This window comes from Rosa chinensis, chromosome 2, assembly GCF_002994745.2.
Source record: "Rosa chinensis cultivar Old Blush chromosome 2, RchiOBHm-V2, whole genome shotgun sequence".
Classification (NCBI taxonomy): Eukaryota; Viridiplantae; Streptophyta; class Magnoliopsida; order Rosales; family Rosaceae; genus Rosa; species Rosa chinensis.
The window spans coordinates 3,300,884-3,321,525 of record NC_037089.1 but is presented as its reverse complement, the minus strand read 5'-3'; the positions used below and the strand labels follow the sequence as shown (position 1 = coordinate 3,321,525).

Genomic DNA, 20,642 nt, shown 5'->3' with positions numbered 1-20,642 from the left:
TGTTGTGAAATATTTATCCTATGCCCCGCACTGCAATGAAAACGAGACCTTGCAATTAACTAGAATGGTAATTACTTTGATCTTTTGTAGTAGTAATAGACCTTGCAGTTCCTCACAGTACTGTTTAGGAGTGCTTGAGGAGCATTGGTATTTAAGGACCGGAGATGCATCATGCATGTGTGCGGATATGTGCCAAAAATTAACAACAAGATTCTGCAAGCACATAACAAATATTGGGTCCTCAAGATCCAGTCTAACCCAGTATAAATAACTCGGTAAAATGATACGGGTACAAAGAAAAAATATTTGAGAAATGAAAACCAGCCTAGAAGTACAGTTCCTGGCAATTGCCTAGAAATGTAACTGACCATGTCACTGACCATGTCACTGACCATGTCACTGACCAAGTAACTGTAACTGGTCACGTAACTGACCATGTCACGTAACTGACCATGTAACTGACCATGTCACTGACCATGTCACGTAACTGACCATGTAACTGACCATGTCACTGACCAAGTAACTGTAACTGGTCACGTAACTGACCATGTCACGTAACTGACCATGTAACTGACCATGTAACTGACCATGTCACTGACCAATCCATTATTCACACTTCAAATTTGAATAATTTATTAATTCTCAATAATGTTAAACTTATAATTTGATTAATTGAATAATTAATAATGAGATTAATCATACAATATTACTATAAAAATTAATGAATAAATCTTTTTTAACAAATTAAATTTTATATCAAGCACATGTATCGTTCACAATAAAAAAAATATACATATAGTTATCATCAGGAAAAAAATTCTATGACCATTACGAAATAGAATGAATACTTATAGAATTTTTTGAAATACATTTGAGATTTTTTTTAAAACTTTTGAATTAATTTTTAGGTGAAAAAAAGAAAGATTACCATTGGTATTTAATTACAGCCATCAGATTGAGATCCAACGACTGTGAATAAAGAACCATTTCCCAAATTTGTGTCTACAAGCTATGACATTTGTGCAAGATGTGGAGCCCGCCCCAATCAGTCGGGCAAACGGTTGGGCAAGAATTGGTCATCCAATTGCCTGGGCAGCTGGTCCCCACGTGGGCCCCAGCAATTAGTCAGGCAATTTTTCATCGGTGCATTGTCCATTTGCTAACAATTGCCCAATTAGTCACCCAATCAATACATGGGTGCATCTGCTCTAAGAGCAAATGCACCCATGAACCAAGGGCAATTGCTGATTTGCTAACCAAATTGGTACTACCAATCCACTATTCATCTCAAATTGGCAATTGCCTTCAGCTTATACGATGCACCAATGAAAGGTAATTTGCCTGCCAATCCACTATTCACACTTCAAATTTGAATAATTCATTAAACTTATAATTTAATTAACTAAACAATTAACAATTAGAATAATCATACAATGTTAATTTAATAAAAATTAATGCATATGTTAATTAAGTAGTCATGTAACTGGTCACGTAACTGACCATGTCACTGACCAAGTAACTGTAACTGGTCACGTAACTGACCATGTAACTGACCACGTAACTGACCACGTAACTGACCACGTCACTGACCATGTCACTGACCATGTCACGTAACTGACCATGTCACTGACCATGTCACGTAACTGACCATGTCACTGACCATGTAACTGACCATGTCACTGACCAATCCATTATTCACACTTCAAATTTGAATAATTTATTAATTCTCAATAATGTTAAACTTATCATTTGATTAATAGAATAATTAATAATGAAATTAATCATACAATATTACTATAAAAAATTAATGAATAAATCTTTTTTAACAAATTAAATTTTATATCAAGCACAAAAAAAAACAAAACAAAAAAAAATATTTTTTTTATTTTTTATAAATTTTTATCTTGAAAAGACCATTTTACCCCTCAAAAGTCAAAGTTAACGTTGACTTTGGACGGAATAGGAGAAATTGGACACGGTTGATTGAAATTGGAAAGTTTAGGGGGTAAAAATTCAAAATTGAAAGTAGAGGGGGTGAAATGATGACACCCCCAAACCTCAGGGGGGTAAACTGAAATTAATCCATAAAAAATTAATGCATATGTTAATTAAGTAGTCATGTAACTGGTCACGTAACTGACCATGTCACTGACCAAGTAACTGTAACTGGTCACGTAACTGACCATGTAACTGACCACGTAACTGACCACGTAACTGACCACGTCACTGACCATGTCACTGACCATGTCACTGACCATGTCACTGACCATGTAACTGACCATGTCACGTAACTGACCATGTCACTGACCATGTAACTGACCATGTCACTGACCAATCCATTATTCACACTTCAAATTTGAATAATTTATTAATTCTCAATAATGTTAAACTTATCATTTGATTAATAGAATAATTAATAATGAAATTAATCATACAATATTACTATAAAAAATTAATGAATAAATCTTTTTAACAAATTAAATTTTATATCAAGCACATATATCGTTCACAATAAAAAAATATACATATAGTTATCATTAGGAAAAAAAATTCTGTGACCATTATGAAATAGAATGAGTACTTACAGAATTTTTTGAAATACATTTGAGATTTTTTTTTAAACTTTTGAATTAATATTTAGGTGAAAAAAAGAAAGATTACCATTGGTATTTAATTACAGCCATCGGATTGAGATCCAACGACTGTGAATAAAGAACCATTTCCCAAATTTGTGTCTACAAGCTATGACATTTGTGCAAGATGTGGAGCCCGCCCCAATCAGTCGGGCAAACGGTTGGGCAAGAATTGGTCATCCAATTGCCTGGGCAGCTGGTCCCCACGTGGGCCCCAACAATTAGTCAGGCAATTTTTCATCGGTGCATTGTCCATTTGCTAACAATTGCCCAATTAGTCACACAATCAATACATGGGTGCATCTGCTCTAAGGACTTGATCCTCACGTCCCATTCTTGTTGAATTGGTAGAAGATCTACAGCCCTTCCACATACCCAACTCTACCTAGGCCTTTCAAACACCGACGAAGTCAAAATTGATTGAGGAATCACTATACTGGGCGGGGATAGTTAAAAAAAATGGTACAAGGTTAAATCAGTAAAAGAGCAACAATAAGTTCTTGAAAATAAAGGCTTTAAAATAAATAGGGAAGAAACTAGGGTATATTGGACTATACAATTTATTTATTTAAAAAAAAATTACAGAGAAAAGATTCTAGTACAGTCAGTCTCGGCAGCAAATCCTCTGTCCCTAATTTTCCTGTCTCCATCCCTGTGACCCATTCAATTTATGACACTTGTTACTTTAACAAATCTATTCTTAACACCGTTAACAGCTGCCTTTTATGGAACTCTTCCACTGTAGCTTCTTCTAATCTTGTGTGTTCTGGAAATACCTCCTCCGCTTAACCTCCTGGATGACGCCAGCTCTCATCACCTCTCGCCGGAACCGGTTGAGCAAGTGCTCCTCGGACTCGCCCTCGTCGACGATGACTTGGCCATTGTAAGCCGACTTGAAGAAGAGAGTGTTGGCATAGGCCAGAGAGGCGTTCATGACGGACTCCAATTCCGAAGAGGAAGAAGAGAAATAAGGACCAGGTTGGGCGACTAGAGGGACGAAGGCGTCTCTGGGCTTCTGGGTTTGGGAGAGATGGAGATGGGGTGGTGGGGGTTTGGCTTGTGATGGGGGCTTTGAGGGTGTGAGGAAGGAGAGGAAGTTGCAGAGAGAGGATGAGGCAGCCATGGATTGAGTTTGGTGCAAAATCGTGGACTTCTGATTTTGGTTTCCCTCTCTACCTTATATGCCTCTGCTTCATCATCTCAATAGTCATGGGCGTGAAGACGAACAAATTGGTGAGATTGAAGGCCGGAGAAGGAAGAAAGCAAAAGGCCGAGCTGGTACTTGTCTGCTACAGTGGAAGAGTTCCATGGATGCAGAAGTAAGCCTGCACGTGGTGAGAGTAGCCGCAATCAATCCCCTCTTCTTCCTGGACTCCCCGATGATCTTGCTATTGCTTGCCTAATTCGGGTCCCAAGAGTGGAGCATCGTAAGCTCCGCCTAGTTTGCAAAAGATGGTACCGTCTTCTGGCTGGCAACTTCTTTTACTCTCTCCGTAAGAGCATTGGCATTGCCGAAGAATGGATATACTTGATTAAAAGAGATCGAGATGGGAAAATATCTTGGCATGCCTTTGACCCTGTATACCAGCTATGGCAGTCCCTTCCTCCTGTCCCTAAGGAATATTCTGAAGCTCTTGGATTTGGTTGTGCTGTACTCGGTGGCTGTCACCTCTATCTGTTTGGAGGAAAGGACCCTCTAAAGGGATCAATGAGACGAGTCATTTTTTACAGTGCCAGGACCAATAAATGGCATCGTGCCCCAGATATGCTTCGCAGGCGACATTTTTTTGGCTCGTGTGTTATAAATAACTGCCTCTATGTTGCTGGTGGAGAGAATGAGGGGGTGCATAGGTCCTTGAGATCAGCAGAAGTCTATGATCCCAACAAGAATAGATGGTCCTTCATTTCAGATATGAGCACTGCAATGGTGCCTTTCATTGGGGTTGTCTACGAAGGCAAATGGTTCTTAAAGGGGCTCGGGTCTCATCGACAAGTCCTGAGTGAGGTCTATCAACCAGAAAATGACAGCTGGTACTCTGTGTATGACGGAATGGTTGCAGGCTGGCGGAACCCCAGTGCTTCTTTAAATGGGCATCTCTATGCTTTGGAGTGCAAGGATGGCTGCAAACTCAGAGTTTACGATGAGGCAACTGATTCTTGGAGCAAGCATATCGACAGTAAGATACATTTGGGTAACTCTAGGGCCTTGGAGGCAGCTTCCCTGGTTCCCCTTAACGGTAAACTTTGCATCATCCGAAATAATATGAGTATTTCACTTGTTGATGTTTCGAAATCAAATGATGCTGGTGGAGCAAGTGCTGAACATCTGTGGGAAACTCTAGCAGGCAAAGGGCAGTTCAGGACAATGGTCACAAATCTGTGGTCAAGCCTTGCCGGCAGAAACCGCCTGAAAAGTCACATAGTTCACTGCCAGGTTCTTCAAGCTTAGAACTGTAAATTGTATCGAAAATCAAAGGTGCTTTCTTTAGTTTATATGTTTTTGGATTAATGGACCATAAATGTTATATGTAGAAAAAGCCTAAGGATCGCCATATTATATGGTATACTCATATAACATGGCGATCCTTGCTGGGTGGTCAAAGATGCTTATTTTTGTCTTTTGTTACAAACTTCTATATGAAACACAGGTTACTAAATTTCCATCCTGTTTGTTGTATTGCTGCAAGTGATTTATGACGATGGTCTCATTGCTATGTATTCGACAAATTTAATCAAGAAGATTCTCAAAACTGTTGACATGAATGAGAGCACAGAAATATTACATAGATCAAATACACAGGTTCTTTGCATTATGCTTCGGTCAGCCCCTAATGCAAGTTATTTGCTCATGTCTTTTCTCATTTTCATCGCTACAAAAGAATATTTTACAACAGACCTAATGGTAACAACAGAGTAAAAAGAATAGCTCTCCCTACAGATTCATAACATTCAGGCAGGTGCTTATGCGGATACGTGTTTACCCTGCCTCAGATCGTGACAGGAATGATCTTGCCAACGATAAGCACTTTTCCTTCTGCTTTTTGTATTCGTTGTATCGCAGGAAGAAGTAACCAAGATAATCAAACTTGATTGGAGAAAACTTCGCCTGCACAGGATTGACCAGAATATAAATAAAGATGAATTTGATAGATGGTTCCTGTGGAGGAGCATAACTAGAGAATCAGAGAGATTACCTGGACTATTCCCCATAAAGCCCAGTACAAGTGCGAAGCTAACATATATGTATTTGCCTCAACCATAGAGAGCTTCCAGATCTTTGTCTGATACCTGTTGGTATTAAAACAATGGAATCAACAGAGTTTCACCAACTTGAATATGCTGAAACTTCTATAACAAATGGCACAGTGGATCTGAGAAAAAAAATAATGACAGACAACTCCCACCCATTTGTTAATTTTTACAAATAACCAGGCTCAATATCTATATGTGATGTACCTCCTGTGGTTTGTCAGGTCCCAAATAATGCCTGAAGAAATGGTATTGTTCTTCCTTGGTTGGGTATCTGCATTTAAACCATGTTCAAAGGTAATCTTATGTGGCTGACAACAGAGTATAAATAAATGAGAGAGAAAGAGAAACATACAAGCTGTAGTCACATTCATAGCCTGCATATTCATTAAAGTGATTCCCGATGTCAAAGCCTCTGTAATTGTATGATCCATACTCGAAATCAATGAAGTAGAGTTTCTCTGGATAATCATCGGACAAGAAATGTAAGTAAGAGCTAAAAAGCAGAAAACAATAAATATTAGTACATTTTATAAGTTAGGGAAATTATTCTTGAGCCAAATAAGCTAACAAACATTGAATCTATTTGGCCCCTATTGAACTTTTGTTCATTCAAAATGCATAAGAAGCTCATAATTTAAAGCAACAAGGCCAGAAACAACTCTTACAAACAATGGAAGGTAATGTAATTTGCAGGAGACAGCAATAAGGAAGGCTAAAAAGAAGAGCACATAGTAGAATACCTTCTTCGTCATTAGCCATTATATTTCCAGAAAGCAAGTCATTGTGAGAAAAAACCACCGGAGCATTAAAATGGCTAGTCAATTCCTGTTCCATTATCAGCAGAGGCATCCAGGATTAAATTCACTAGAACACAATATACTGATAAAATCAGTAACAAGAACAACCAAGTAAACAATAATAGTGAAGGATACCTTGAGCTCAACGATTTCATTGTAAACTTCACTAAATGAAATAGTTTTGTAGATTTTCTGCTTCTCGCTGTCATCAAATTCAAGAGAAGAGGCTGCAACAAGAAGCCAACTCAACAATGAGAAAATTACACATATGAACTGAATTTCAAGTTAATAAGGATACTCTACAAAACAGACCACTTCTAATTGCCAAACTTCAACTTAGCCACAAAGCATGGTAACTGATCATCAAACAAAGATACCTTTCTCGTAGAACTTGAACATGTCAATCCACAGCTGAGGTTCCTTAGAACCTGGAATTTCCACCTGATGGAATCTGCGTAGTTCCCTCGCAATTTCGGCGGCCAGCTTTGGATTTCTCATGTCTGCCGAGATGGGAAGAATTTAAATCATGTCAATAGACTGATTCAGTTCACCAAGAACCCTGAAAATGCATATGATTTATTTCAATGAAAATGAACTTCTGTCTTGAAGTTTGTATACCAGTTTTGTATTGAAGCGAATGCCTCCAAAAACATTTGTAAAAATAAAGCGTTTAGAAATATGTAGTTGACATCAAGAAATTAACTAAAAAAACAACCTGACAAGAAGAGCTTTTGAAGAGTAGATTTTTCTTATTTATGTTATACTGCACTTTTTACATGTTTGGCTCCTCCCATTGGAACTTCTTTCATTAAATATATGTTACTTATCAAAGAAAAATATATTACCTACCTAATGGGGCAAGTGTACGTACATTTATAAACGACTGCACCATTCCATTTCCAAAAACTGCAAGCAAATTTGCACCAAACCCTGCGGCCGAGAGGTACTTGATCGCCTGAACAGATATGCAGCGAGCAATTACAAAGTGAAGCACACGTAAAATATCATCAACAATGTCAATGACGAAGGAAAAATTAATTTACCAACCGGACTACAGCAGACAGTTACAAGTCATATATCAAGACCCTTCAGCAGATACAACAAATCGAATTCCATTCTTTCACATCTTCCATGAAAATCCTAACAACAAAATCCTTTCCAACAGCTATAGATGTTCACAAAAATTACCTGCAATTCTCTTTCGCGATTGATAACGTAATCGGTGTTAGGGCCATACAATCTGACTGTTACAGACACGTCATTTCCACCTTCCTCCTTCGCAGTAGCCTTCAGTACTGCATGTATTGATGAACACAGACTCATCAAAACTAAAGCGAATCACAATTTCACATAGATAAGCCATGATTCCTCTTAGCTTATACAAACCAATTCCGATAATCAAACACGCAATAAAAAAAAAAACAAAAAAAAACACTCACACAGATTCGTGATGCCGCCGGAAACCGTCTCGACGGAGAAGCGAGAATCGTCCAAATTTGACCATTTCTCAAAAAGATCCTTGCACAACTCTCTGCAAATCAAAATTCCACAACAACATATGAATTCACACACATATCCAAGCTCATTCCAATCAAATCAAACCAAACCAAAACTTAACAAATCCGAATCACGCCGTCTGATTAATTTTTTTTTTCCGATAACAAAAACCGGAAATAAAAAATGAAAATGAAGCACCGGAAAATGTAGAGAGAGAGAGACGGACGTTATGAGCGGCGTGATTTGGGGGAGAGGGAGGGAAGGGTCGACGGAGAGAGAAGAAGTGGGGATTTGGATCTGAGAGCAATCTGGAGCTTCAGCTACTTCCCTCTCGTTCCAGATGTTCTTCACCGCTCCCATTTTCACCTTCAACGATTTTTCTTCTTCTCGTTTTTGAATTTTTTTTTTAATTTTTTTTCTTTTCCCTTTTTTGCTTCGATTTTCAAGCGCAACGTTTTCAGGAAGAAACCGAGCATTTCTCCAGGTTTATATAGAAGCGCCAGCGCCAGCTATTCCGATTGGGAGGGCGTTGGTGAAATGACGGATGTGCCCCCGTCTGGATTAGCCTGCTCTTTTCTTGGCATATGGCCGACCTTCTTTCTTTTTTTTTTCCCTCTCTTTTCTTTTTTCTTCCAATTTCATTTTATTTTTGGTTTTGACTGGTTTATTTTCTGAATGACTTGTATAAATTGGAAACCCTTACTTGCACTAGAAGGAATTATATTTATGATGAAGTCGTGGATATTGTTTTTCTAGTGTATAAATAATATATAACATGTGTTATGCGTGCACATAATTGAAATGAAATTGTTGTATAATATTATTTTATGCATTTTGTATATTAATATACTGCTAAATATTTTTTAAATTAAGATAACTTGTGTAGACCGAAATGCTGATGATAACCGTTGGAAACGTTTACTTTTTGGTTATAGAATTGGAATTTTTCTAGTTTAATTTATATATCATTTGGGTTACTGTCACTATTTTAAGTACTTGGAATTCATCAATGCAATCTTTGACTTTATGTGAGGCTCTTGGCCCTTGGTCAAGAGGCTACAAAAGTTTGCTGTTACTTGGATTTGTTATTATATGAAAGCAAATTATTATATTAGATTACCAACAAGTGCCCTTTTTGCATTGTCACAGTCGAAGGGCGATGAGAATGAGCCAGGTGTTGAATTGTGCCTTTTAAAAAGGAGCTCTATTTAAATAAACAAGACAAAAATGAAAAGAGCTTGATTTGCCATTCACTTTCACAATGATCAATCGAGAGATTCATTCAAGATCTTACTTTTTTTTTTTTTTTTTTAGAATAATAGTCAACCATTTTATTAATAATAAACATAAGAAAAATTACAGCTTAAAAATGTATAAACTACATCAAAATATGAGATAATAAGAGAAATACTAGAGACAATAAAGCAACGGAAATAAAATCTAATAAAGGTATGAAGGGATGCAATTAAGCATTTGATTAATTCAAGATCTTACTTTGATTAATATGAAATTATTAATTTAGAGTATACAGTTGCGTTTCGAATATTAATAAGGAAAAAATAACTTTCGAGATTGAAGAGAAATCAAATCAAAACAAGGCCATAACATAAATTCACGAACACATGCGCTTGTAAACATTACTCTGTTTTTTTATGTGAAAAACACATAACCTCTTCATATCATATTATCATACACAAACTCGTGAACAGGTATGGAGTTAATACCGTAAACAAAAGCATCCTTTTACACCAAATTGTATGCCAGCGCAAAAATTATCATAACCTCTAACACAATGGTATAAGGTTCGTTCTCTTTCAACTTCCGTAATCGTACCACAATGACATTCTTGAAAATTATTTAAGACACGTCGAAGATATTAATTGCCGAAAATCTTTTTCGAGAGTCCATAAAAAGAAAGAAAAAAAAAAGTATAGCTAGGGCCAAACCCTTTATTCATTTCCTACCCGCTTCTTTTACCAAACCCGCTCTCTCCTCTTCTCGTCTTTACCAAAACCCCAGACTGATATCACCGGCGACGGAGCTACGTACGTTTAAACTTAGCGACGGAGCAGCGTACCAATTCTGTGTTAAACGGGTTAACCCGCTCCGTTTAGGATTCGGGTCGAGAACCAAATCAGACGACGACGATGCAGCGGCAGCTCTTGAACAAGCTCAGCTGGAGAGCCGTCAATGGATTTGCTCAGTTCACTCAAAGGGTCAGTATTTCACTGCCTATTGTTCTTACATTGCCTCAAACTTGCTCTCCAGTCCCATTTCTTTACGTATTTTGGGTTTGATTGGTTTTGCAGAGAGCGATGCACGATAGGAACAAGAAGGCAATGGAGTTAATAGCCAAAGGGTGGAGCGCTCTGAAGGAAGTTGATAGAGTCATTGATTACTGCGAGCTCAATGATCGCCGCCTCATTCCTTTATTAAGGGTAAAGACCCAATTTTTGGATTCTTATTACATTTTGGTATGTATTTTTCTGGGTGGGGTTGAGTTTTGGTGGTGAAAACCAGGAGTCTTAAAGGAGTTTGGAGGGTAATGTGGTGATGGGTTTTTTATTTTTATTTTTTTTAACTTTTTCAACATTGCTGTCAATGCCGGAGATGAAGTTAGAATTGGAAAACTAGTGGGAACCTAGAAAAAGGGATAGAAAGTTGGTGTCTTGATTAGTGATATGAAGATGTAGATTGTGAACTCACCCGCAAGTTAAAGCTTGGTTGAAATCGAAGCCTTGGACCAGAAGATAGTGTAGGTTTGATAAGGTTGAGGATGAAAGGAGCAAGAGCAGGGGTTATTGAATTGAAGATATGCTTTTGTTTATGAGAAAATGTGGGAAAACAAACGGAAATTGATAATTTGGGTTTCTGTCTTTCCGATGGTTTTGGCATTTGGTTTTGGAGGACAGGAAAGCAGTAATATTTGTAATAAAAGGCTACTGGCATAAAATCCGTGATTTGCTTTCAATTGCCCTCATTAGCTAATTTGATGATTTAGGCTTCCAAATTTGAAGCAAGATATGGATATCATTCAAAGCAAATAGGGAAGGCTGGAGCATTACCCCCTCCTTCCTTCTGATCATAATATAGGGTTTTGTTAATAGAAAGAAAAAGTCTCTGTTCTGACACGATTCTTTTTATCACATCAGGCAGCAAAAGATAATTTTGAGTTGGCTCTAGAGACTGACAACTCAAATACCCATGCCAGGTATTGGTTGTCCAGATTGCATTTGAAATACCATGTCCCAGGGGCGTGCAAAGCTATGTGAGTGTACTTCCTAAAAAGATTTATCCACTCTTTTCTTCATTATTTTGTATCACTTCACTCATGGTGGTCTGCATTCCCAACATTACTACTGTGTGATGTATCGTGGGGCATATAATCAAGTAAAAAATGTCATGTGATTGATAGTTTTGCTGTTTTCTTCATAACAGAGGAGCTGCTTTGTTAGTTGAAGCGGCAAATATGGGTGATGCAGATGCACAATATGAACTTGCTTGTCGTCTTAGAGTTGAGGTATAAACTCTAAGAAAATTGTATCATTGCTGCTCTTATCAAGCAATTTGTATGTGCAGTATATTTAGTTTTTATGGGTTTTGTTCCCGATGTGTGAATTCTGATGACTCATGTGATAAAGTTTCCCCTTGCAGTTGGGTTTTTCCCATTGTTTTGTTGTATTTTTTTGCCTCTGCTTTTACTTTTCTCTTTACTATTACTTTATGACGTTTGCGCTTCGGTGCTTTTTAGAATGAATATGTCCAATCGGATCAACAAGCTTTCCATTATCTGGAGAAGGCAGTTGACCAGGTAGGTTTTTACAATGTTGATGCAAATAATAGTGTTTCCACTATCTATTTCAAGGTCTAACTAGAGCTTGGTATTTTTATAGTTGCATCCTGGTGCTCTTTACCTTCTGGGTGCTGTGTATCTGACCGGAGACTGTGTCCAGAAAGATGTTGCATCCGCCTTATGGTGTTTCCATAGGGCATCAGAGAAGGTAATAAAGCTCCTGTTACTGCATACCCAGTTTTGGACCATGTTGTCGTTGAGTTTGATTATATTTGAACTGTTGTAGTGGTTATAGATTTTCATTAAATTTGATCTTTTCTAGTAGTTATAGATTTTTGTTGGGCAAAACCAGTGATCTCTGAATGGGCCTAGGTTACTTGATAGATTATTTTGTCATTTGACTATGTGAGCAACTTAAAAAGTTTACATTTTTGGCTTGAGCAGCACTGTCTTGTGTTTACAAATGAGTGCTAAGTTGGTCTGACTCTCTCACTTCCTCTAATCAAGGAAGTGGCATTTTATATTTTATACTGTTAGCAATTATGGCATGCTTGAGTTCTAATTTATGTAGAAATGGAATTGGATGCTATCCCAAAGTGGGAAGAAACAAAAATTGGGGGAGATACTGTTTGCACACCGTTAAAATTAGTCTGACAGAGTTATTATTTACAAAATAAATATTTAGAAGTTTGTTGCGTTTCATTCCGCTCAGACTCTATACTGAGAATATCATTGTTTCTTCAACTAGTGCTCTGTTTTGAACTGTTCTATTAATTTAATATATGCAGGGACATGCTGGTGCCGCTATAGCATATGGTTCTCTTCTTCTTCAAGGTCTGTTCCTCCCCACCATGCTTCTTTTATGTTATTGCAGAATAATCGTCAAGATTCCCAATGAATAACTGCAGTATGTTAAGTTCTTGCCATAGATCCATTTCTATGTAGGGTGATTCTTCAAATAGAAATAATGGTCTGTTGCAGCCAGAACTTATATTTCCGTTTTCCCATGTCAAGAACTTTCAGTCTTAATAACATATTTGCATGTCTTAGGTGTTGAAGTCCCAGAATCTGTGATGAACTTGACTTCAAAAAGGGGTTCTTTAGCCAGAAAGGCAAGAAAGAATGCAGAAAGCCTTGTAAGAGACCAGGCAGGAATGGCAAGAGAGCGGTTTCAGATTGCTGCAAAAGCAGGATGTGATCTTGGACTTAAATGGTTGGAAAGACTTGACGAGGAAGAGAAGCATCTATTGACTGAAAATGCAATGGTAGAAAATGCCCAAGGAGGAAAGAAGGTGTGTTAATCGTTCAATTTACCGACCAGACACAGTTGTGGAGTTACCCTTGCGTGCCTTAGCTGATTGGGGTCCATGTATACGTGGTACAATCCAACAAGAGAATTCCACTCCTGCTCTACTGACAATGAAGCTTGAATGTCCTCAATTGTTGGATAGTAGTTGTCATGAATATAATCGTTAATAGTGAATTTTGTATATATACCGGCATGTTGTACACTTAGGAATAGCCAAATGCTAGCACAAGTACTAGTTATTTTAGGCAGCAATGTGAGTACTTTTCTTTTTGCTTGATTTCAAATGCGATGGTTTTTTCTGAACTGTAAACGAAGTTCCCGATTATAACTTGTTAGTTGTATTTCCCCATTCAGTGACCCTTGTATCTGATTGAATTCTGAGAATCAATACTTTCAAGTATGAGTTAATCTTTCCTCTCCTTACATCGAATCTAATTTGTACCTGACCGTGGTTTTCTTGGTCAGTTACGGACTAGGAATCTAGGATCACTTTACATGTGAGATTGTCAATGTTGCACTCCACATTATGAGCAGAGGGCTAAAATCCATCCCCTATAATTGGCTAGCAACCGAAAAAAAAAAAATTTGAAATCCCATTGGCAATTATTTTGATTAACAGACCACCTTAATGGCCAAACTTTTTAAGAAATTACTGGGCAACTCGGATCAAAGAAAAAAATTCACTTAGAAATTGCATTATAGCATATCACATACAACCTCACAGAGTTCAATACATGTGCAGGTAAGGATTTATTTACTGGGACAAAGAAAAACAATAGGAAGCTGAGTCGGAGCTAATATCCATAATAGCCAGCATTCCATTGGTTTGGATCTGCCTGAGCCTGGAAAATAGAGTCAGATACATATCAGTTGGGGTCAGTGTTGTCTGCAAATTCCATTAAGTTCTTATGTTAAAGCAAAGCACCTGCTGCTGCTTGTTTGAAGGACTGCAACCCCAAGAAAGTTGGATATTTTGTTCCCCAAGCTGAGAATTGTTTAATCCTTGCAAAGCCCTCTGCAGCAGGGCTCCTAATGTATCAAAAAGAAAAAATAAAAAACAAGAGAATAGTCAGATTGTCTGCTATTCAAACCCAAAACATATGAAAGAGTCAGATCAGTGTGGCAAGATCATGAGACAAAAAAAAAAAGAGTTGACAAGCCAATCAGCCTACCTGTCTGTGAACTGAACAAACCCACATCACTTACTAGCTCACCATACTGGATCATCAGTAATGTTAGCATCCAGATTTCCAACAAATATCTGCAGCAAAAAATTATTGAAGTCACAAAATGTTGCTGAAAGAGAAGTTTCCCAAAAAAGCAAATGAAGTACCCACAATTGTGTTATTGGAATCAGTCTTATTCTTTGCACATGGAGAACTCTGATATGAAGCTGCATATGAAAAAGTAAATTTCAAATAAGTGAATAACAAACTGATAGCTGCAGAAGTTACCATATAAACGAAACAAACAAAAAGTTCAATATCCTATGGGGTGCCAAGCAGTACTCAAACATATCTTATTCTATAGTGCATAAAGAACTCGAACATACAAGGGAACATATCTTATGCTACATTAGTACAACTTGATTATGCTTCAACCTAATCCTCACAGTACTGTTTAGGAGTGCTTGAGGAGCATTGGTATTTAAGGACCGGAGATGCATCATGCATGTGTGCGGATATGTGCCAAAAAATTAACAACAAGATTCTGCATGGGCTTACATAACAAATATTGGGTCCTCAAGATCCAGTCTAACCCAGTATAAATAACTTGGTAAAACGATACGGGTACAAAGAAAAAATATTTGAGAAATGAAAACCAGCCTAGAAGTACAGTTCCTGGCAATTGCTTGAAGCATGCACTCCAAACAGTATCCATTCTCGTGCACATGAGGCAATGCACATATAGTCAATAAATATATAAAGACAGCAGGGAGCCGTGCGTAAGGAAAAAGTGAATTTTTGGTCTCTTACTAGAATGACAACAGGAGAATTTCCCTACCAATATACTGGTCAATCTAAGGTGGAACCAGAACAGACCACGGTGTAACTTCACAAGAAATTTCAACCAACTAAAAAATCCATAATGTAGCATAGCAAATGCCATATGAGAATAAAGGCCAATACGTTAAATGTGAAACTGACCTAAGTGAGGACACGCGCTAAAAGCATATTTCTCAGTGCTTCCTGAAAATGGAAATACAGAGCATCCTTTCAGTGAATTAGTTGGACAAGTGAAACAAACACAGAAAATAACAAGAGTAAGCTGTACATTTGATATATAGACCAGCTTGAATGAACCAATGGACACAATGATGAGGAGATGCAGGCAGGCTCATGCCTTCAGTTTCTCTCAGCTCACTTGTAGAATGCACCTTGTATTGTTTGTGTATTTAAGAACATGCTCCCATTCTAGCATCAGCCTCTCCCCCTAAACCTGATGTATCATGACAATGTGTCAGTAGCGTCAAATAGGCACAACGAAGCACAGCATAGATAACCTAGATGGCTTCCATTTCCTTACCGTGCATAGATTCTCTTCACACTAAAATACGCACAACAGATATTAGGACCCGAAAACAATATTTATATAACAATATCAGCCATGCTAACTGTGTCATACCAGATGCAACAATAAAGCTCCCAACCTTCTAAATCCACGTGTATTCATGACCTTTATTAGCTGTAGCAAGCCGTCTTTGTACAGACATGCAAAGACACTAGCATACGAATGAAAACTAGAAATTATTTAAAAATGCAGGATAACATAAAAAAACAGTACCCAATACCCATAGGTCAGCGTGTATACCTGGCACTTCTTACCCATCTGATCCCAAAGCAGAACAGATCTATCAAGAGAAGCAGAGATGAACCACTCTCTGTGAGAACATAAACAAAGTTAGACAGCCCTACAAACAAATTCAAAACACATTGCTTCAGTTCTACAGACATGTTCAGCACAGGCTGCCATTTGAGTAAAACACAAGGTAATCACTTTAGAAACCAGAGCATGGCCTTTGAAATAGTGAAAGTACTTATCTCATATTCTGATGCAACTCGAGTAGCCTAGGCAATTCTGAATGCATAAATCATATGATGACTTCTAAATTTCTTAGTAAACCACACAAGACAAAGACAATATTTGGAAACTGAAGTGCACAAAAAACTAAAACAAAGGTTTAGATGCAGTCATCAAAACAAGAACTGATACTGTATCTTAATTGCAGAAGCTGATCCCAAAGCAGAATAAATCTATCAAGAGAAGCAGAGATGAACCATTCTTTGCGAGAACATAAGCTAAGTTAAGCCCTAGAAACAAATTGAGTAGAACACATTGCTAGAACATAAGCTAAGCCCTAGAAACAAATTCAAAACACATTGCTTCAGTTCTACAGACCTAGAAACAAATTCAAAACACATTGCTTCAGTTCTACAGACATGTTACAGTACAGGCCGCCATTTGAGTAAAACACATGGCAACCACTTTAGAAACCAAAGCATGGAATTTGAAATTGTGGAAGTACTTATCTCATGTTCTGATGCAACGAGAGAAGCCTTGGCAATTCTGAATGCATAAATCATATGATGACTTCTAAGTTTCTTAGAAAACCACACAAGACGAAGACAATATTTGGAAACTGAGGTGGACAAAAAACTAAAACAAAGCTATAGATGTAATTATCAAAACAGTAATTAGGGATAGTACCTGTTACCAAATTTCAGTGACCTGAGCACCGTTGTCAATGACCAGATAGAGAGAGAGAGAGAGAGAGAGAGAGAGAGAGAGAGAGAGAGAGAGAGAGATTAAAATGTTCCATACCTAGCTAGGTGTTGAAACTATTGCAAATAGGAGTTGATGCAACCAGGTGTTGAAAATGTATGAAATTATGTATTGAGATGCAACTAGGTGTTGATATTGCAACTAGGAGTTGATGGAACCAGGTGTCGAATACTAGGAGTTGATGCAACCAGGTGTTGAAAATGTATTGCAACCAGGTGTTGAAAATGTATGAAACTATGTATTGCTAATAGGTGTTGATGCAACTAGGTGTTGATATTGTGTATTGCAACTAGGAGTTGAAGCACCAGGTGTTGAAAATGTATTGCAACCAGGTGTTGAAAATGTATGAAACTATGTATTGCAGATAGGAGTTGATGCAACTAGGTGTTGATATTGTGTATTGCAACTAGGAGTTGAAGCACCAGGTGTTGAAAATGTATTGCAACCAGGTGTTGAAAATGTATGAAACTATGTATTGCAGATAGGAGTTGATGCAACTAAGTGTTGATATTGTGTATTGCAACTAGGAGTTGAAGCACCAGGTGTTGAAAATGTATTGCAACCAGGTGTTGAAAATGTATGAAACTATGTATTGCAGATAGGAGTTGATGCAACTAAGTGTTGATATTGTGTATTGCAACTAGGAGTTGAAGCACCAGGTGTTGAAAATGTATTGCAACCAGTTGTTGATGCAACTATATGTTGCATTTTTTTTAATTTTTTTTTTAAGGAGATGCAACTATATGCAACTAGTGGTTGATGAAATGCAACAAGGTAAAAAAAAAGGTAATAGAAAGACTACCGATCGGATAGGGAAACAATTTTTCTTGAAGACTCAGCCCAATCCATCCTTATGTTTCTTGTCCAAAAGAACTCATACAATCTCATCATTTCTTCGGGAAAACAGCCGTCAATGATGAGAACTTTTTCCTTTGCGTTCCATGAATTCTTCCCAAGTCTTCGGCGCTCGTTGTTTGCATGTTTGATTACATTGACGATGTAATGCAGGACACCCAAGCATGTGTCCTGATATGGCTTTCGGTGCCTTCGAGTAGTAAACTGCGATTGATCAGCATTATACCAATAGACTGCTTCCAAAGCCTTATGTCCTCTAATCGACAGGATTATATCATAGGTTCTATGTCGGCAAAAGTCAGAGTAGGAGCTCCTCCATGATTCATTCAGTTGGTTGTCAACATCCGTCTCGTTGTCTTCGAGGTATTCTAAAGCATGCTGCACAAATATTAGCTTTGCAGATGGAGATCTAAATAGAAAATGTAACCTCAAATTATGTAAACAGGACAGGGGCTCAGGCTGTGAAGGAAGAAGAGATAGTAGATTTAGAAAATTTGTTTTCTCTGGGGTATCAACTGTGGCTTCTGCTTGGGTGGTGGTGTAGTTGAGGACTTCAGGACATATACGAATATATTCTTGGATGGGAGTACTGTAATCAGATGGAAGCTCTGGAGCAGGGGGAAGCCTCACGAAACCATCAATGATTTCGATCGTTTCGGTTGAAAGTATCCCAACAGGTCGTGAAGATATTGCTCGATTATATAATGACTCCCCAAAATCCCTATAAAAAGAATCAAAATTGAATTCAAATGTCCCCAAATTCAATTTGGGATTTTTGTGGAAACAAACCAGAGAAAAAATCAAAATGAACACGAACCCCATTCAACGATTGAAAGATGAAATATTACCTGAGCAAATGCTGGTAGAGACGGTCCAGCACAGCGAATGATTTCTTTTCAGGGCCCCAAGCAGAAAACGCGTAATTCATTTTCCGCCAAACTTCGAAATTTTCCAAATACAGTTGAAGATTGGGAGGATTCCAACTGGGAAATTCATCAGAGTTTCTCTCCATCCTCCTGCTCAAACCCAAAACCCAAACGCGCTTGGAAATTTCGTTTAGAGAGAGAAAGCTTCGTTTAGAGAGAAATGGAAACTAGCCGTTGTGGAATGTTTGAATTCTGAGAGACGTTACTAAGCTTTCTTAATTAAGGATGGAGGGATGGTTAAATATGTGAGCTACCCATAATGCCCGCAGGTTAATGAAATTCTACAGTCTCTACTCATATGTCTCTAATGTATTGAGAGGGTATGATGGTAACTTCATTAATGATGGAGGAACCGTTAAATAATGTGAACTGCGCATAATGTCACTGACCATGTCACGTAACTGACCATGTAACTGACCATGTCACTGACCATGTCACTGACCAAGTAACTGTAACTGGTCACGTAACTGACCATGTCACGTAGCTGACCATGTAACTGACCATGTCACTGACCATGTAACTGACCATGTCACTGACCAATCCATTATTCACACTTCAAATTTGAATAATTTATTAATTCTCAATAATGTTAAACTTATAATTTGATTAATTGAATAATTAATAATGAGATTAATCATACAATATTACTATAAAAAATTAATGAATAAATCTTTTTTAACAAATTAAATTTTATATCAAGCACATGTATCGTTCACAATAAAAAAAAATATACATATAGTTATCATCAGGAAAAAAAATTCTATGACCATTACGAAATAGAATGAGTACTTACCATGTAACTGACCATGTCACTGACCATGTCACGTAACTGACCATGTCACTGACCATGTAACTGACCATGTCACTGACCAATCCATTATTCACACTTCAAATTTGAATAATTTATTAATTCTCAATAATGTTAAACTTATAATTTGATTAATAGAATAATTAATAATGAGATTAATCATACAATATTACTATAAAAAATTAATGAATAAATCTTTTTTAACAAATTAAATTTTATATCAAGCACATATATCGTTCACAATAAAAAAAAAATACATATAGTTATCATCAGGAAAAAAAAATCTATGACCATTATGAAATAGAATGAGCACTGACCATGTAACTGACCATGTCACTGACCATGTCACGTAACTGACCATGTCACTGACCTTGTAACTGACCATGTAACTGACCATGTCACTGACCAATCCATTATTCACACTTCAAATTTGAATAATTTATTAATTCTCAATAATGTTAAACTTATAATTTGATTAATAGAATAATTAATAATGAGATTAATCATACAATATTACTATAAAAAATTAATGAATAAATCTTTTTTAACAAATTAAATTTTATATCAAGCACATATATCGTTCACAATAAAAAAAATATACATATAGTTATCATCAGGAAAAAAAATTCTATGACCATTACGAAATAGAATGAGTACTGACCATGTAACTGACCATGTCACTGACCATGTCACGTAACTGACCATGTCACTGACCTTGTAACTGACCATGTAATTGACCATGTCACTGACCAATCCATTATTCACACTTCAAATTTGAATAATTTATTAATTCTCAATAATGTTAAACTTATAATTTGATTAATTGAATAATTAATAATGAGATTAATCATACAATATTACTATAAAAAATTAATGAATAAATCTTTTTTAACAAATTAAATTTTATATTAAGCACATAAATCGTTCACAATAAAAAAAAAATACATATAGTTATCATCAGGAAAAAAAATTCTATGACCATTATGAAA

General features: G+C 37.0%; 3 protein-coding genes and 1 long non-coding RNA gene across 7 annotated transcripts; 2 read left to right on the top strand and 2 right to left on the bottom strand.

Moving 5' to 3' along the window:
* Positions 1-3,663: 3,663 nt before the first annotated feature.
* On the top strand, positions 3,664-5,396 carry LOC112183497 (F-box/kelch-repeat protein At1g55270). The gene is made up of 2 exons (XM_040515406.1): positions 3,664-3,692; positions 3,879-5,396. Exons 1-2 carry the CDS (start codon positions 3,664-3,666, stop codon positions 5,080-5,082), a joined length of 1,233 nt encoding a protein of 410 aa, XP_040371340.1. The 3' UTR covers positions 5,083-5,396.
* LOC112187977 (probable ethanolamine kinase) lies at positions 5,387-8,613 on the bottom strand. Its single transcript, XM_040514853.1, has 11 exons — positions 8,406-8,613; positions 8,122-8,213; positions 7,871-7,977; positions 7,532-7,637; positions 7,060-7,182; positions 6,818-6,909; positions 6,626-6,710; positions 6,238-6,343; positions 6,090-6,156; positions 5,828-5,914; positions 5,387-5,739 (listed from the first exon to the last, which is right to left on the bottom strand). Exons 1-11 carry the CDS (start codon positions 8,537-8,539, stop codon positions 5,611-5,613), a joined length of 1,128 nt encoding a protein of 375 aa, XP_040370787.1. The 5' UTR covers positions 8,540-8,613; the 3' UTR covers positions 5,387-5,610.
* A 1,480-nt stretch (positions 8,614-10,093) lies between these two features.
* LOC112187555 lies at positions 10,094-13,704 on the top strand. Its single transcript, XM_024326402.2, has 8 exons — positions 10,094-10,395; positions 10,489-10,617; positions 11,332-11,447; positions 11,618-11,699; positions 11,931-11,990; positions 12,073-12,180; positions 12,761-12,806; positions 13,023-13,704. The coding sequence occupies exons 1-8, from the start codon at positions 10,327-10,329 to the stop codon at positions 13,271-13,273; spliced, it is 861 nt and encodes a 286-aa protein (XP_024182170.1). The 5' UTR covers positions 10,094-10,326; the 3' UTR covers positions 13,274-13,704.
* Positions 13,705-13,947: 243 nt separating this feature from the next.
* Positions 13,948-17,810, bottom strand: LOC112187556. Of its 4 annotated transcripts, none has more exons than XR_002931126.2 (10): positions 16,722-17,810; positions 16,093-16,680; positions 15,907-16,003; positions 15,808-15,828; positions 15,556-15,720; positions 15,429-15,470; positions 14,619-14,674; positions 14,454-14,542; positions 14,207-14,310; positions 13,948-14,123 (listed from the first exon to the last, which is right to left on the bottom strand). It is a non-coding gene; the product is annotated as an uncharacterized LOC112187556 (long non-coding RNA). The 4 variants fall into 4 exon arrangements; XR_005806130.1 differs by having other exon boundaries at positions 15,932-16,003; XR_002931125.2 differs by lacking the exon at positions 15,808-15,828.
* Between the last annotated feature and the right edge of the window lie 2,832 nt (positions 17,811-20,642).

Coding starts and splice junctions, on each gene's coding strand:
- LOC112183497 (XM_040515406.1), top strand. CDS start 3,664: ATGGAGATGGGGTGGTGGGGGTTTGGCTT. Junction 3,693..3,878: donor GGGTGGTGGGGGTTTGGCTT/GTGATGGGGGCT, acceptor GTGAGATTGAAG/GCCGGAGAAGGAAGAAAGCA.
- LOC112187977 (XM_040514853.1), bottom strand. CDS start 8,539: ATGGGAGCGGTGAAGAACATCTGGAACGAGAGGGAAGTAGCTGAAGCT. Junction 8,214..8,405: donor CAAATCACGCCGCTCATAAC/GTCCGTCTCTCT, acceptor TTTGATTTGCAG/AGAGTTGTGCAAGGATCTTT. Junction 7,183..7,531: donor ACGTACACTTGCCCCATTAG/GTAGGTAATATA, acceptor CCATCTCGGCAG/ACATGAGAAATCCAAAGCTG.
- LOC112187555 (XM_024326402.2), top strand. CDS start 10,327: ATGCAGCGGCAGCTCTTGAACAAGCTCAGCTGGAGAGCCGTCAATGGA. Junction 12,181..12,760: donor TCCATAGGGCATCAGAGAAG/GTAATAAAGCTC, acceptor TAATATATGCAG/GGACATGCTGGTGCCGCTAT. Junction 12,807..13,022: donor TGGTTCTCTTCTTCTTCAAG/GTCTGTTCCTCC, acceptor TGCATGTCTTAG/GTGTTGAAGTCCCAGAATCT.